We start from the raw sequence: 15,792 nt of genomic DNA, 5'->3' as shown, positions 1-15,792 counted from the left end.
GTGGAAATGACAAAACTACATGCAGGGAAAAAAAGAGAAACAAGGTTGAGATAGCCAAATGTTTGATACACTATAAAATGAGTGTGATCAATGTTTGGGGTGATGTGAAGAAACATTATCGAATAGGGCAACGATTGTCATCGTATTTTTATTTGAGACAAGTTTTTTTTATTATTATAATTATAATAAACGAAATCATTTATAAAATTTAAATTGAGAACGAATTGAGATAAACGTAAGCTAATATAATTGGGAAATTATAAAAGTAGTTTTAATTGTAATTAAATCAAAATAATTTGTAGGAGTTTAACACGGGGTGTTACATTATGTAAATCTTTTAGATCAAAAGTAAAATTAACGAAATTACTTATAGGATGTATGAATAATTTAAATTAAAATGGAAATGTGACGAAAATAATTTAAAATATGAGTGGAAAATTATAATAGCAGATTTATATATATTTAAGTCAAATTAATCAGTAGTGATTTAATACGGGGTGTTACAGGTCCAGCCTAGTTATATACCGGTCCGATTTTTGGATACACTAAAATAAGGTAATCGGACCGGAAAATACAGGTTCGTGACCGGACCGGTTGAACCAAAATTTGTCCGTACTTGTCTACTTAAGTTAACTTTATAAGGAACTTATTAATGTTATACTTATAAAATTGAATAAATATGTATTCTTGTCGTATAATAACATCAAACTAAGCATATTTGAACAATATATAAACTAACATATGAAACGAAGTTAAAGCGTAAATTTTGATTCCTGTCCAGTCGATTCCGGTCCTAAACCCTAAAATGCTTAGACTGTTAATCGGACCAGAGTTTTTAATTCCAGTTTCAGTACAGCCAATTCCAGTCCGATTCGGTCCATTTTCCGGTTTGAACTGAAAATAAACACCCCTAATTACAATTTACCATTGCTTTGGTGGTGTGTGGTATACCTGGCAAACGGGTCAACCGGGTCGGTCAATTTCGGGTCGAGCCATCTCGTGTCTGTAGAGTTCAGGTTGGGCCAGGTCATTTTCGGGTCAGCTATTATCGAGTTATTCATGGATAATAATTAGTTTGCAACAATAAATATTCGGGTCGGTTTATAGTGGGTCGGGTTAATTCAGGTTCGGGTCTAGCTCAGGTCTTAAAGTCGGATATTGGGTTTGGTTCGGGTTGGGTTATTCGGCCGGGTCAATTTTCCAGATCTAGTGTGTACATTCTTTTTTCAACCTTTGTTTTACTTATGGGCTCAGGATTCAAGATTTGCATATGGCAACCTGACTATTGTATGGGCAAACTAGATCTACACACATGAGAGTATGAGACACAGTAACGTAGTTAGAGCATCTGCAAATGAGAGAAATCACCTTCCCATTTGCCTTCTCTTTCCTCAAATGAGCAACCCCATTGTTGCACCAACCTCCCCATAAAATGGGGCTCCACTGATTTTAGGGAAGGTCTCCAAAAAAAAGGTAAAGCAATTTGTGTTAGTTTTGGGAAGGTTCCCAAATTTTTGTGTGTGAATTGGGGAACCTCATTGTTGCATGAATATAGTTATGAAATGGGGAGGATAAATGAAAAATTTAGTGGAAAATGAGGTGGACGAATAAGAAAAGGAAAGAGAAAATATGAGGAACCTCACCTGGAGAGAAATCACCTCCCCATTTGCCTTATCTTTCCTCAAATGAGCAACCCCATTGTTGCACCAACCTCCCCATAAAATGGGGCTCCAGTGTCTTTAGAGGAGGTCCAAAAAAAAAAGTAAAGCAATTTCTGTTACTTTTGGGAAGGTTCCCAAATTTTTGTGTGTGAATCGGGGAACCTCATTGTTGCATAGATATAGTTATGAAATGAGGAGAATAAATGAAAAAGTTAGTGGAAAATGAGTTGGACGAATAAGAAAAGGAAAGATAAAATATGGGGAGCCTCACCTTTGCGGATGCTCTAAGACCCATTGTACCTTGTCTCCAAAATTGCCTCACCCTTTATCCTAGTGATTGTTTACAAATTTACTTTAAATATTAATTTTTACAGTGCATATTTTAATTATTATAATACGTTTTTGATTACATTACCCCTCTTATCTCATCTATATTACTACATAGAGAAAAAAGAAAGATAAAAAACCACAAACATTACATCCCATTACCCCACATACCTAACCCCTCTCATCATTCATCAATTAACCATCACCCATCCAACCACCTTCCACCAACCAGCCTCACCGCTAACCCCCCCCTCCCCAACCAACCACGACTACGCAATCCACCCACCCTAAAACCCCCTAACCAACACTCTTGCTATGTCGTTACCTTACCGCACATCTGGCCCTGCCTCTACGCCACTCTCCATGTCATCCCTCCCCTCACCGCCCCTCCACTCACGCACTCCTCTAACCACCTCGACAACAACACAAACCTTAAAAAAAACCTCAAACCTTAAATAAAACAATTGAGTACTTCGAATTTGTAAAAAAAAAACATTAATTTTATCATGAATTAGTAATTAACGAATTCAACACTTCTTTTACAATCAAATTAGCATGTTTGACCAATTAATATGCCAATTTTAGTGTTTGGTAAATAATAACATATTAAAATAGCATATGTTGGACCTTTAGTCCTAATTAATTGTTTTGATAATGACAGTAATGATTTGTATGTGAACTTAATATTATAAACATATGCGTGTAATTGTGTGCTTAAGTCTTAATTTAGAAAGGAACAATTACAATGACGCAAGCTTGAAGTATTGGACCAAGGAGGTTTTACTTCAAAGACATTTGATCGTAATGTTCAAGATCAAGACCAAATAACAACCACGAGACTCAAGATGAGAGACTTGTGAAGAGACGATTCGTTTACTGAAGATCTACTGAAGATTAGATAGTATAGGTCGTCATCTGGTAATGGTTTTACTTTGTTTGATTTAAAAGTTAGTGAAGTTATGACCTCATAGCCATAACTTCATTGCTAGACAAAAATGATGCGTTAATTTTTGGAAAATATATTTTTAGTGATTTATAAAAATAAGAGAGTATTTATTTTAATTGAAACTAATTAATAAGAATTTAAGTTGAATAAACTATTGGTTTGTAACACGATATTTATGTCGTCATGCAACCTAGGGTTTTTAACTTAATTCTATCTCGATTTGTTGTGGACTATGGAAGCAAGAGGGACCAAATGGGCAGGCTAAAACCCTAGGAGGCCGAACCCTAGGTGGCCGAACCCTAGGAGGCCGAACTCCATCTCCTTGCCTCTTACTTGTTCATCAAGTCGTTTAGGTTTTATTATTCCAGAACATTCCTAAACCCCAATTCCAGAACATTCCTAAACCCTAATTCTCTACTACTATAAATACTCTCATTCATTCATCATTTAAAAAGTGACACATCTACACTTTTAGAAAGAAAAATATTTTAAGCAAAATTCTTTGAGCTTTAATTCTTATTTGACAATTTGCTTATACAAAAGTTGCGCATCAATTTTGTCAATCACTCGAAGAAAAATCGTTATAGGATAATAAGTGCACAAGATATTATACTCACTCGCATAACGTGAGATTAGTATTTATCGTTGTACTTTTCTTATTAACGTAAGAGCAACCTAGAGTATTTAGCGATACTCAATCTGAGTTATAATCATATAGTTGATTATATGAGTGAATTGATAATTTTTGTAATCCGTAGAAATGTACTAAAAATTATTAATCGAGAATGGTGGACGTAGGTTTCGACTTGTGAAACTGAACCACTTCAAAAATCCTGTGTGTCTCTCCTCTCTCTCTCTCTCTCTCTCTCTCTCTCTCTCTCTCTCTCTCTCTCTCTCTCTCTCTCTCTCTCTCTCTCTCTCTCTCTCTCTCTCTCTCTCTCTTTATTTTTGTTATTTCGATTTTGCGCTTATTATTAGTAGATTAATTAGTTGATTTTAATCAATAAAATCAAACAATTAATTTTACATCATATATTTTGAAAAAGTGGTCATCGTTTTAATACTCAATTCACCCCCCTCCCCCCCTCTTTCGTATTCGATCAATAGACTCCTTAGCATATTTGGGTCGATATGCTGTTTTACAACATGTTGCTTACGCCAATATTTTGGTTAACATGTTATAAAATAGGAAAATTTACTCTATTTTAAAAATAAAACTAACAAATTGTTCATCTTAATCTTCTAATTACCAAACACTTAAACTAATTTTGGTAATTAAAATTTGTTGATCAACCTTTTAACAAATCTGTCATTCATAATCTATTTATACTTAAATTAATCCGCTAATTATCAAACATGGGCCTAAAATGATTTTGCTAATTAAAATATGATTGTCAAGTCTTCTAATAAAATCAACCATCAACTATATTTGGCGAACATGTCATTCGGTTCGATTTCGGATCAAAGTTACATCGATTCGATTTTATGCGGTTCACCTTAGTTTAGATTTCAATTTGATTTCGGTTGTGTTCATTTCCATTAACAACTTTAAGGTACGGATAGGGTCGGCTTGATATGAGTTCAGGTGAATTTCAGGTCACAATTTTATAAAACTGGATGTGAAATTGGCTCTGTTTTTCAATTTGAATTTAATAAAATTCAAAAATCATTCATAAATAAAGAATTAATTAATGAAAAACCTCCTAAAGCCAATCGGTTCATTAGTACCGGTTTAAATGCGTACCCTTCGGCTTTCTCGAATTCAGGGTGATTTCAATTCGATCCAGATAGAATTGGAGTCCGGATATTATTCAAGCTACTCATATATATAAGGATTTCAATCAGATGTAAATTCGTATATTTTTGATTGATTTTTAAGGTTTGGTTTAACTTTGTAGGGCTTGCCTGTAAACAATGGAATAATCCGGGGTTATTACTGAGGAAGTTAATTATGTGGGTAATGAATTTCTTAATGATAGGTTTGACATAAAAGGGTAATGATTACTAAGAGAATGTTTTACTCCCTTGATCATTATCGGGGAGGGTGCGTAATATATTATACTTTTACGAGGATAATAAATACTCTCATACCAAACATATAAAATATACCTTACATATCACTCGCCTATTCATTCGTCCCTTTGACCCTCAAGGCCTCCATTATCCAAGCAAGCCCTTGAAGCAACTCCAATGAGCATCTAAAATTCGATGTAGTTTGATTTGCCACATCGGTTTTTTCAAGCTACGCTGCTTTCCGGCTACGTAACGCTCTAACGACGGAGATAATTTAGCTTGTATGGGTCCACATCCTTATTTTCAACCAATGAAATAATTTAGCTTTTATTTTTTTGTAAGCAAGTCATGTAGCTTAACAGAGATGACGGCAATGCAACAAGCGCAACACGGTCGGAAAAGGCAGGGGATAGGGAGCACTGCAGGGTATGGGTGGTGGTGTCGGAAACAACGGGTCCCCGTCTCGACGAATTGTCCAAGTCTCACATTATGCGACGCACCGGTCTCCTAGCACGCGATCTCCGATGTAAAAAGAAGTTTAATATAAGAGCTCGATTGGGTGTTGTCGTACCCGTCTACCATTCTTGGACGAGAGCGTGGCAGTGTTATCAATTTAGAGCATATCAATTACCAAGGCTGTTGTTACTGCCACTGAGGTACTTATGATCAATTCCTCTAACCCTTTGTTCGTCGATGATCTTCGTCTTCGTATCAGCCACCAGGTTTGTATGAGACGGTCATATTGTATTGCTTGTCCTGTTATCTATTACCCATATCACAATTGGCGATTAATTTTGAAATCCTTTCAGGGAAGGCTAAGGAGAGTAATGACCCATATAGAGAAGTTAGTCGGACTCAATACCGCGTGAAAACTAATGGAGCTGCACTCATTGAACTATTGAGGTTGGGTCATAAGTCGCTTCCTTTTGAGTCCAAGGCCCTAGAGGCTTGTCTTGAATTTGGATCGGCTTGCAGGTGCCTAGAATCCGAGGTATCTATAGCTCTCACAGTTCACAATAATCTATATGAGACAGTCTTACATGTAACGGGTAGCTTTAGCAGTTCAGTTGCAGTTCAGTTGCGTTTTGGCTTCGGGTTATACTTTGACATGGAATAACATAGTGTAAGTGTGCAACTCACTAGTCCCTAGTCTTAAATTTTAAATTTTAATTTTAAAGTCGTAGCAGCCATTAGGTCGAATTATGGACCTAATGTTTAGTAGTACTGTTCATTAAGAAATTGTTTCTAGCTTTGCATTGTTAACACAAAAGCAAAACTCCAGTATATCACACTATTTGCAAAAGCACTTAAGTTTTGATGAGCGAATACGAAGGCGACACAAAGGAACAGTACATAAACATAATGTTACATGACAAACACAAACCAGCTGCTAGAAATGGGAGTGATGCTAAGAAACAGCAACCATGAACATTCATATTACTCTTTTCAGATGGAGAGCCTAAACAATTTTAATTTGGGAAATAGCCTTAGGTACAATTGTTGGATGTATTGTCTTGCATATATACTTGCTGTTGGTTGGGCCAAGAAAAGATTTCTCTTTTCCATGCGACATACGGATATATACTCCGGTCATGAATATCACCATTAATGACTTTATCAACTAAGCTAGTTATCATCTGAATATTCGTTTAAAAACCGTAAATTGGATGTATTTATCCAAATATTGTGGTATGAACTTCATACAAGTTAATTATACTTTTGGAATATTCTGTATATGATTTAAGATGGATATAGCCAATCTTCAGATTATTTCCATAGAATAAAATCAACTAGTTACCATTAGTAATTGGTCTTGTGGGTCCTTGTCCAATATTAGTTCCCTTAAATATCACCATTTTATTGTGTAATAAAATCAAATATTATACTTTCCAAAACCATTTTCATCCAATATTTAATATTACAGGAAAAGATCTTCCAATATGGTAACATACTAACATATTTAAGCAACTCACATAATCCCTAATCTCAAATTATTATTCATTCAATTCAATTCTAAGCTTGCATTATTATTGAAAAACTTGAAAGTAATAACCATCAATCAATATTAATGGAAGAAGTAGTGAAAAAGAAAAGCAAAGGCAAGCACAAGATAAAAATAGAGGCTATAAAAAACAAGACACAGTTGCAAGTAACGTTCTCGAAGCGACGTACCGGGTTATTTAAGAAGGGAAGTGAATTATGTACATTATGTGGTCCTAAAATTGCTATTGTCACTTTCTCTCCCGCCGGCAAGTTATTTAGTTTCGGTCACCCTAGTGCCGAGGCTGTCATTCAACGTTACATTAATAACGCCAACAATTATAACAATTACGGTAATAATGATAATATTTCTTTTAAGAGTGTTCAGGAGTATATGGATGTTAGAAGTCAAATTGAGGCAGAGAAAAGGGCTAGTACGTCATCAAGTAATAATAGTAACAACGGGAGAGATTACAGGTTTTGGTGGGATAAGAACATTGATGATCTAGGATTAGTTGACCTACAACATTTTAAGATTGCTTTAGAAGGTTTAAGGGATGAGGTTCTGACAAGGGTTGATCAGATTAATCGATTGTCGATGAGTCTTGTACCTCAAAACTTTGAATTTGGTTCTAGGGACGGACATACTGTTGCTCATTGTGATAATTTTAACGAGTCTGGTCGTTTGAATGATCAATCGTTGATGAGTCTTGTACCTCATAACGTTAATGTTGGTACAAGGGACGGTAATACTGTTGCTCATTGTAAAAGTGTTGATGGGTGTACTGGTCCGTGGATTGACCAATCGTCGATGTGTGTTGTACCTCATAACTTTGATGTTGATACAAGGGAACGTAATACTGTTGTTCATTGTAAAAAAATTGATGGGTCTACCAGTGGTTTGACTGACGATCAATCGTTGATGAGTCTTGTTGTTGGTACAAGAGACGGGAATAATGTCGCTCATTATCAAGGTTTCGACGAGTCTAGCACTCACTGGATTGATCAAGGTGCGGGACGAGATGAGTTCCACCAGGGGTCGCGACCAGTTTACTCGTTCCATGACATGCTTGTGAAAAAAGAGGATTAGAGTATATTGTAGCAATAGCATTATTATTAGCATATTGATTTCTGATATATTAATTCAGTTTACGGTTTGGTACTTTAATTTGGTTAACTAGCATTATGTAGCTAGTAAGTTAGCATGATTATTTATTATTAATAATAACTCGTCTGATAGTGTTCTTGTTTGAATGTTTGATACTCTTGGCATTTTAGCACAAAATCTACTTTATAGACCACTGTCCCTAACATTCTCTTCCATGCCTTATGGACTTCAGTTGATGGACCTCACATATTTTATCAGAGAGTCTATACCACCTTTCTATCATGGCAATTTCTCCGTAATTCTCTGTTTTTTGTTAGAATTGGCAAATCTATTCATCATCCTATTTTCCTTTTGCAAATATATGGAATTATGTGGAATTATGGAGTAGCAACTAGCAAATGAATGACCAATTAAATCTGATATCAAAAGAATTTTCAATATAAAATAAAAAGATGAATAAATTGATAGTATGATACCCTTAAAATACATTAGTGCTTGTTTTTTCTTTTACAATACCAATTAATACTCCGTAATTGTTTTCTTTTTTTTTTTTTTTTTTTTTGGTGACGAGAGGTTGAAATCCCCCCGGCACATGCAATACCCTGCAAATCACGTGTGCCAAGTAAGACATCCTTTAGGATAACAGGTAACCGCAGCACTCCCGTATAGGGAGTCGAACCCGGGACCTCTCAATTCGTTGTCATTGCAACGTTTTGAGGCATTCCCGCACTCCACTACACTCAAGTCACTTTAGTTAATTGTTTACTTATCTACTCATCTTGACCCACATAATAATCAACAAAATAAACCAAATCAAATCATTTAATAGCAAATAGAAAGCTAACAAAATAAACCAAATCAAATCATGAAACCCATAATTAAACATAACTAATTATCACCATTAATATACAGGGAAGGATTTAAAAATGTGTTCTTGGCAAATAATTATACTTTAGAAAAGAAGGAAAAAAGATGGCTTACAGAAAGGAAATGGCAAGATTGCAATGCATAAAGACATTGTTGTGATTTTTGTAGATTGATGGCAATTAGGTTTAATTGTACGAGTAATTGTTTAGGGTTCTTAGAATTTGGGCGAAATTCACAAAGATTTGGGTGGTTCGGTTACTTGCTACGTCTGCTGGTTCTTCTTTAATTTAATTTCATCTGCAATTGTTGGCTGTTTTTCAGCCGCCAAAAATTAAGAATAACAAGAAAACATTTTTCTATTTTATTTATCGGAAATATTTGTGGAAGACCTTTCATACTTTGAACACGAGAACGTTTTAATTTAGTGTCTATAACAGAGGTACTATGATAATGGGTTCCAGTTTTGATCCTCCTCTCTTAATATTGTACTGCCCTTATGAGTTACGACGCATTTAGTGTCTATAACAGTACTACTATGATAATGGGTTCCAAAGAAATTTCTTGAAGCTAAATAGAGTACGAAGTATTATTTTTATACATGCATCAAAATATAGATAAGTCTATACAAAGAAACGAGACCAGAAAAACAACCACCACCAACAACAACAAAGTTTACGAGAATTGTTGATTAGAACGACCCAAAAAACCACCACCACATCCAAAAAACAACATAGCCTGCGTAATAACGGAGTATTTAGAAACGGCCCAAAATGCCAAAGTTCAAACCTATGTCTTCCATTTCAGTTGAGCAGCACGATTCCTAAATCCTACTCAACACGGATTATTTCGACCTCCAAGAAGATAATCTCATCTTCTTTCCATGGCTTAGAGAGCTTGAATACACAGCAGTCATGCTCATACAATGCATTATCCTGCACAAACTTGGCCCACCCTTGTGTGATTGTCCCTGTATTGTTCGACTTGTCATAGACACAAAAACATGAATATGACCTGCATTCATCATCGCCTTGGCCACGAAGTTGAATATATTGATTCTTGTTAGACTAGATCACCATATCCCACCACTGTCGTGGAATACCCTGCATGAACATTTACGTAACAACGAATCAATTTGTTTCTCGAATCATTCTTAGACTACTACTACTCGTTCTAGTTCAGTTAATAAGCCTCATTTGACTCTAAACGCATACCTAGAATGGGACAACAGATAGAAAAGTTAAATAATTTTCTACTAAAGTTTTTCCTTACAAGTTTCTTCCGCGTCCCCAAAACATGTGAACGTGACAAGGATACAAAGAAGCTATTATCCCTGAACGTTTGTATCGACTTCGCCCGTTGCCTGGCAAACTCTATCTTCTCAGTAAACTGTTGCCTGTTTGTCTGACTTGAAAAAGATATGTTTTCTGCTTTCAGGAATAGAAGAACAAGACGAAATTCAAAGTTTGAACTGCAGAAATTGATATCATAAACGATACACCAAGAAAAGAAATTAAATATGTCTCCAACTCTGAGAAAGTACCTGTTTTCACTCTTACAGTTTCCGGTGATGCGACTACTTCTGCATTTCTTTTCCTGCTCTCACTACGACTTCCACTTGACTCAGTTATCTGAGACGGCGGTCTCATGTTACAGTTGATAATGTCCTCAAATTTGAAAGGAAATAATTTAGGATCATGATCATCACTCTCCTTTTCCTTTTCCTTTTCGTGTTCCTGCTTTTCGTTAAAGTCTAGGCCATCAGTGAGCTGAGCTCCAGGTGTTGAGATTGTAACGAAATGGGATGATTCTTTCTCACAGGAAGTTTTGCCACTTATCACTATCACCTTAAAATACAAACTTTTCTTGTATTTGAAGATCAAAGTATCACTCTCTTCTAAAGAGAATGCTGTAACAAAGTTTTTCCACCCCTGACCGAAAACCCAAGTGGTGTTTGTTGATGTTCCAACCTGCACTTCCCAGGTATCGATGTCTGGACCGGGACCCTTGATAGTCACCATACGAGGTAATCTGCCTTTCAGATTATCAGAGAAATACTGCGGAAAATCCTGATTTTGCATCAATTTTGAGACCACAAGTCAGATTTCAATGTGTAGCAAAAAATATGGTCATGCATGTACAATTGTGCTCATTACAAAGTTGTTTCAAAAACTTCCGCCTATGACGACTGACGAGGTTAACGAAAATTGGGTCTATCACAGTCAACGGGGATGAACGCAATAATCGTAAACCACAATCAAATCTACCCAAGCATTTGTTTATACATTTAATGAAAATTGCATCATTTGCAATTTTGCATGCAACTTCATGAAGTATGGAATTGCATACTCCCTCGTAGGGATGTCAATTTCACCCGCATCAGATCGAAATCCAATCCACTCGGTTCTAAAAGATGGATGAAAACACGACTTAAATGGATGATGGAGGGATGACGGATGAAACGGATGATGGATGAAACGGATGACGGATGACGGATGGGTTGGATGAAAAAATTTCACCCGCCATCCATCCATCACCCGATTTTATTACTCTTTATTTAATGTTTTTGTACATATAACACATTATCAAGAAATAAAATCTTCATATTTTCATATTTTTATACTTTCAATATAGATATTTTGTAAACCCACCCACCGAAAAGTTAAACTAAAATAATAATCTAACTTTATTTTTGCAGAGAATAAAAAAGCTATCATTTTTTTAAATTCAAACATAAAAATACGCAACGCCATTTAATCACCCCATCCATCCGTTTCATCCATGGATGATGGATGGATGATGGATGATATGTTTTACGGATGACGAACGGGTTGGATGAGATTTTAAAAGGACGGATGGATGACGGATGAGGCTTTACTCGACCCGAACCCGATCTATTGAGATCCCTACTCCCTCGCTCCAATACACTTGTTGACTTGTTTAACTTTGTACTATAAACTTACCTACCTTAAAGGCAGAACAAAGCTAAGGAAAGGTAAACAATCGACTCCGACACTATCAATAAGAGAATAAGACCGAAAAATAAAGAACGAGATGGACTTACAAACAAAGAACTTACAAGCCTAGAACGAAAATCTCCATGAAGATCAACTTTAAAAACAGGATTTAAGCTTTTCCAGTACAAAGCCACTTCTCTTGTTCTCTTATCATTCCCTTTTTCCATCTTTGTCTCTTTCTAAAAACATAAAAATAAACATAATTAAAATTCTAGTAAGGATCGCTTTTATATATGACAAATTTTACAGTAAGTCTCTCTTAAAACGATATTGATGACTCTTAAAACGATATTGATGACTCGAGTACAGAACTAGTACAATATACTTGATCTGTCTTAAATTTTAGACCGATAGTGTAGTCTTCAATGAGAATTTGTACAAATTTCGGAACTTTTTGGTTAAATAGTGTTATTTAGCAAATTAATTAGAGTTTTAGGGTTGATTTTAAACTATTTGGGGTGAATGGGTCCACGTCATCAGTATATTTTTTTTTTCCAGTTTTTAGATGGAGCCGCTAAGCTCCTTAGCGGCTTATATTGCATCACTTTTAAGTTGGTGTAATGTGTGTTTATTGTACTGATATAGTAAAGCCGCTAAAAAACTAGGCGGCTTATCCTCTTTCTTATTTCCAAAAGCTGCCAGGCCTGCATGTAAATTATTGAAGGGGGGGCTGATTTATATCGACGACGTTTTAGTAAATATCGACGACGTTTTTCATAAAAAAAGACGATGACTGCCCTTTTGACTTTCTCTCTCTAAAAAAAATTCTCTCAAACTCAACTAAATTCAAAACAAACAACAACAACAACAACAACAACAACAATAATTAACAATATGTCGAATCTCGATTCAACGGTACGTAAACAACTTAATCATTTGCTTAATTTTTCAATTTTTTTTGCGCATCGTTCATTTTATTCGATAGTTGAATTACTTGACGTATTAACTTAGTAGTAGCGAATGTTTGAATTTGTTGCGTAATCTGAAAAATGTCCCTCGAAAGATGAACCATGGCCAAAGTTGGAAACCAACGTTCAGACCACGGTCCAAACGTTGGAAACCAACGTTTGCCACGGACCAAACAAAGGATTTCCACGTTTGGCCATGGTCCAACGTTTGATTTCCACGTTTGGCCATGGTCCAACGTTGGATTTCAATGTTTGGCCGTGGTCAAACGTTGGAATTCAATGTTTGGTCGTGGTCAAACGTTGGATTTCATTGTTTGGCCGTGGTCAAATGTTGATTTTCATTGTTTGGCCGTGGATTAAAATTGGTTTTCGTTGTTCGTCCGCGGTTGATCGATGGAAAGTAATGTTTGGTCGCGGTCGTTTGTTGGGTCTCGTGTTTTAGGCATGAATAACTCGTTTTCTACTCATTTTTACATGTTTTTCTTTCGTTTTACGCAACTTATGTAGTATATGAATCCTTTTTATTGTCTTACTATAGTCCTTATTGCTTATAACAGGAATCGTGGGAGGATTTTGGCGATAATCCAATTGATTACAACCCGTTGTTCGAGACTACTATAGATTTCGAAACGCGTGACGATGCTTTCAATTGGGCTCAGAAAATCGCATTCGAGAATGGGTTTGCTTTGGTTAAAGCAAATAACGGAGCTAAAAATAGGAAAAAGAACAGGTTGTTGGCAAGTTATTTTCGATGTAAAAGACATGGTAAACCAAAAGAATCGGACGATCTTGAAAAGCCAAGGAGGTCGCAGAAGTGTTCATGCAAGTTTCGTATTCGTGCCGTTCAAAATTTCGTGTCTAAAAATGATAAAGAGACGGTGGTGTGGAACATTGTAACCTCCGAGGGTGCTGGACTACACAACCACAACGTAGCCGTTTATAAGGACGGGGATCGGCACTTTGCGGGATTGGACGCGGAAGAGAAGGCATATGTTAGGCAACAAACATTAGCCGGGGTTCAACCGAGGGATATTAAAAATGGTCTTCATTTGAGATCCCCCGAAAAACCTCAACCGTCAAGCACCCAACTGTATAATGAAACAAGGAAAATTAAGAAAGAAGAAATGGGTGAAAGAAACACCGCTCAGCAAATGTTGGCTCTAGCGGTGGCAACGAAATACGTCTACTTCTACGAGATTGATTCCGAGGAGTCAAAAGAGTTGACTCACATTTTCATGGCTCATCCTGAAGCGATTAAGTTGTTCCGGGCTTATCCTTATGTCGCCCTCATGGATTCGACTTATAAAACCAACATTTACAAGAATCCACTCATTGAGATGGTTGGTGTGACACCCACGGGATCGTCCTTCTTAATTGCATGTGCGATGATTCCTACCGAGTCTGACGTGAATTACAAGTGGCTGTTGAGAAAGTTAGCTGCGATTTTAGATGCCACCGAGAGTAACGTCCTATTTGTATTTGTCACCGACCGAGAATTGGGTTTGATCAGCGCTCTTGAGCAAGTATTTCCCCGGGCTGAGCATTTGTTGTGTAGATGGCATGTGAACAAAGCCATCAATGCAAAAGCCTTGACAACATACAAAACTGAAAGTATGAGGAAATTTGTCATCTCGGCGCGATGCTATCCCTAGCTGTCGGTACAAGTAAGCCAAACAAGCCGCACCCCAAGCATATGAACCAACCCGCTCAAGACTATCAAACAAGGGCAACAACTGAGCGGACACCCTATCACCACTCTTATCCATGAAAAGAGTATGACCCAGTAACATCAAGAGGTAAGCCCGTAACAAGTCATGCTCGTTCCCTAGGTAAACAACATTCCTCAACTCCGATGTTAGTAAACCGCCATTCTTGTAGAGCGGTGGTACAACATCGGACTCAGGAACTCCATAAAACCTCGCAATCTTGCCCCTCAGACCACTATCATCATCCTCGCCCGAACCGGCCACAAGCACCCGATCACCACTAACAGGTATCCCAAGAATATGCTGGACATCATGGAGCATGATACTAATCTCTCCAAAAGGCATATGGAAAGTGTTAGTATCCGGATGCCACCTCTCGATAAAAGCACTAAGGAGGTTATCATCTAGGCCGGTGGTAAAACACTCCTTCAAAACCCCAAACCCGCTCGCCTGTACCCTAGCTGCAACACCCTCAGTGAGAACCATGTTCCTAATCTCCCTCGCAGCTTTCGGCCTCTCGTAGAGCTTGATCCACGACCTCATATTCTCCGGGTTAGGGTCCGACCAACTGTTGAACGCAACGTGACCCACCAAAACTCCGTAGGGTGGTAATGTTCCTAGGACCACCAGGAACGGGCTCTCTCAGGATCCAAGAACTATCCTTCCTCGGCCTCCTCGACCTATCGGTGCTAGAGGACTCTCTAACACTCGAATAACGTCCTCTACTATCCCGGCCCAACTTCAGACTCAACACTCTCGGCGGTGCCGGGTTCGGTTGGACCACATACTCTCCAAAGATCCTCCTCCTCCTCCCCCAGGAACCGTCATCCGACGGCTCATCCTCTCTATCATCTTTGGTAACTACCAAAGAACCTCCCGTGACCTCGCCTCCTCCGTCTCGCTAACGACGTGACCGGGAGTAGGCATCATAACCATTCCAGACGTCTCTCGAAGTGGGGGTGGCTGCTTGTGGGCCTGCTTAACTCGCAAACGACGCTTCGAGCCCGTAACATTACGCCCGGCCGACGGTCGTGTATGTTAGGCGGAGGCGGAGCATTCATGATTGCCTTTCCTCTCTCATTTCGATCTGCCATCTGCATTAGGAAATTATAAGTTGTTAGAAAACACGTTAATCGACTAAATATCATATAAAGTAACAAAAATCGGCAAATAATAGCATAAAACACGGTTTTTTAAAAAAAAATTTAATTTACCGCGGGCGAACAAAAAAGCCTCTTCTTTGACCGCGGTTGAACAAAAAA

At 37.5% G+C, this 15,792-nt stretch overlaps 2 protein-coding genes across 2 annotated transcripts; one reads left to right on the top strand and one right to left on the bottom strand.

Annotated features, from left to right (window-relative positions):
- Positions 1 to 9,490: 9,490 nt before the first annotated feature.
- LOC141645994 (uncharacterized) lies at positions 9,491 to 12,160 on the bottom strand. Its single transcript, XM_074454122.1, has 4 exons — positions 11,979 to 12,160; positions 10,443 to 10,968; positions 10,172 to 10,326; positions 9,491 to 10,002 (listed from the first exon to the last, which is right to left on the bottom strand). Exons 1-4 carry the CDS (start codon positions 12,081 to 12,083, stop codon positions 9,967 to 9,969), a joined length of 822 nt encoding a protein of 273 aa, XP_074310223.1. The 5' UTR covers positions 12,084 to 12,160; the 3' UTR covers positions 9,491 to 9,966.
- A 766-nt stretch (positions 12,161 to 12,926) lies between these two features.
- Positions 12,927 to 14,476, top strand: LOC141648831 (protein FAR1-RELATED SEQUENCE 4-like). Its single transcript, XM_074457542.1, has 2 exons — positions 12,927 to 13,043; positions 13,382 to 14,476. The coding sequence occupies exons 1-2, from the start codon at positions 12,927 to 12,929 to the stop codon at positions 14,474 to 14,476; spliced, it is 1,212 nt and encodes a 403-aa protein (XP_074313643.1).
- The last annotated feature ends 1,316 nt before the right edge of the window (positions 14,477 to 15,792 follow it).

Source organism: Silene latifolia, chromosome 3 (genome assembly GCF_048544455.1).
Source record: "Silene latifolia isolate original U9 population chromosome 3, ASM4854445v1, whole genome shotgun sequence".
NCBI classification, from domain to species: Eukaryota; Viridiplantae; Streptophyta; class Magnoliopsida; order Caryophyllales; family Caryophyllaceae; genus Silene; species Silene latifolia.
The sequence above is the reverse complement of the archived record's forward strand: the minus strand, read 5'-3'. Positions and strand labels throughout refer to the sequence as shown.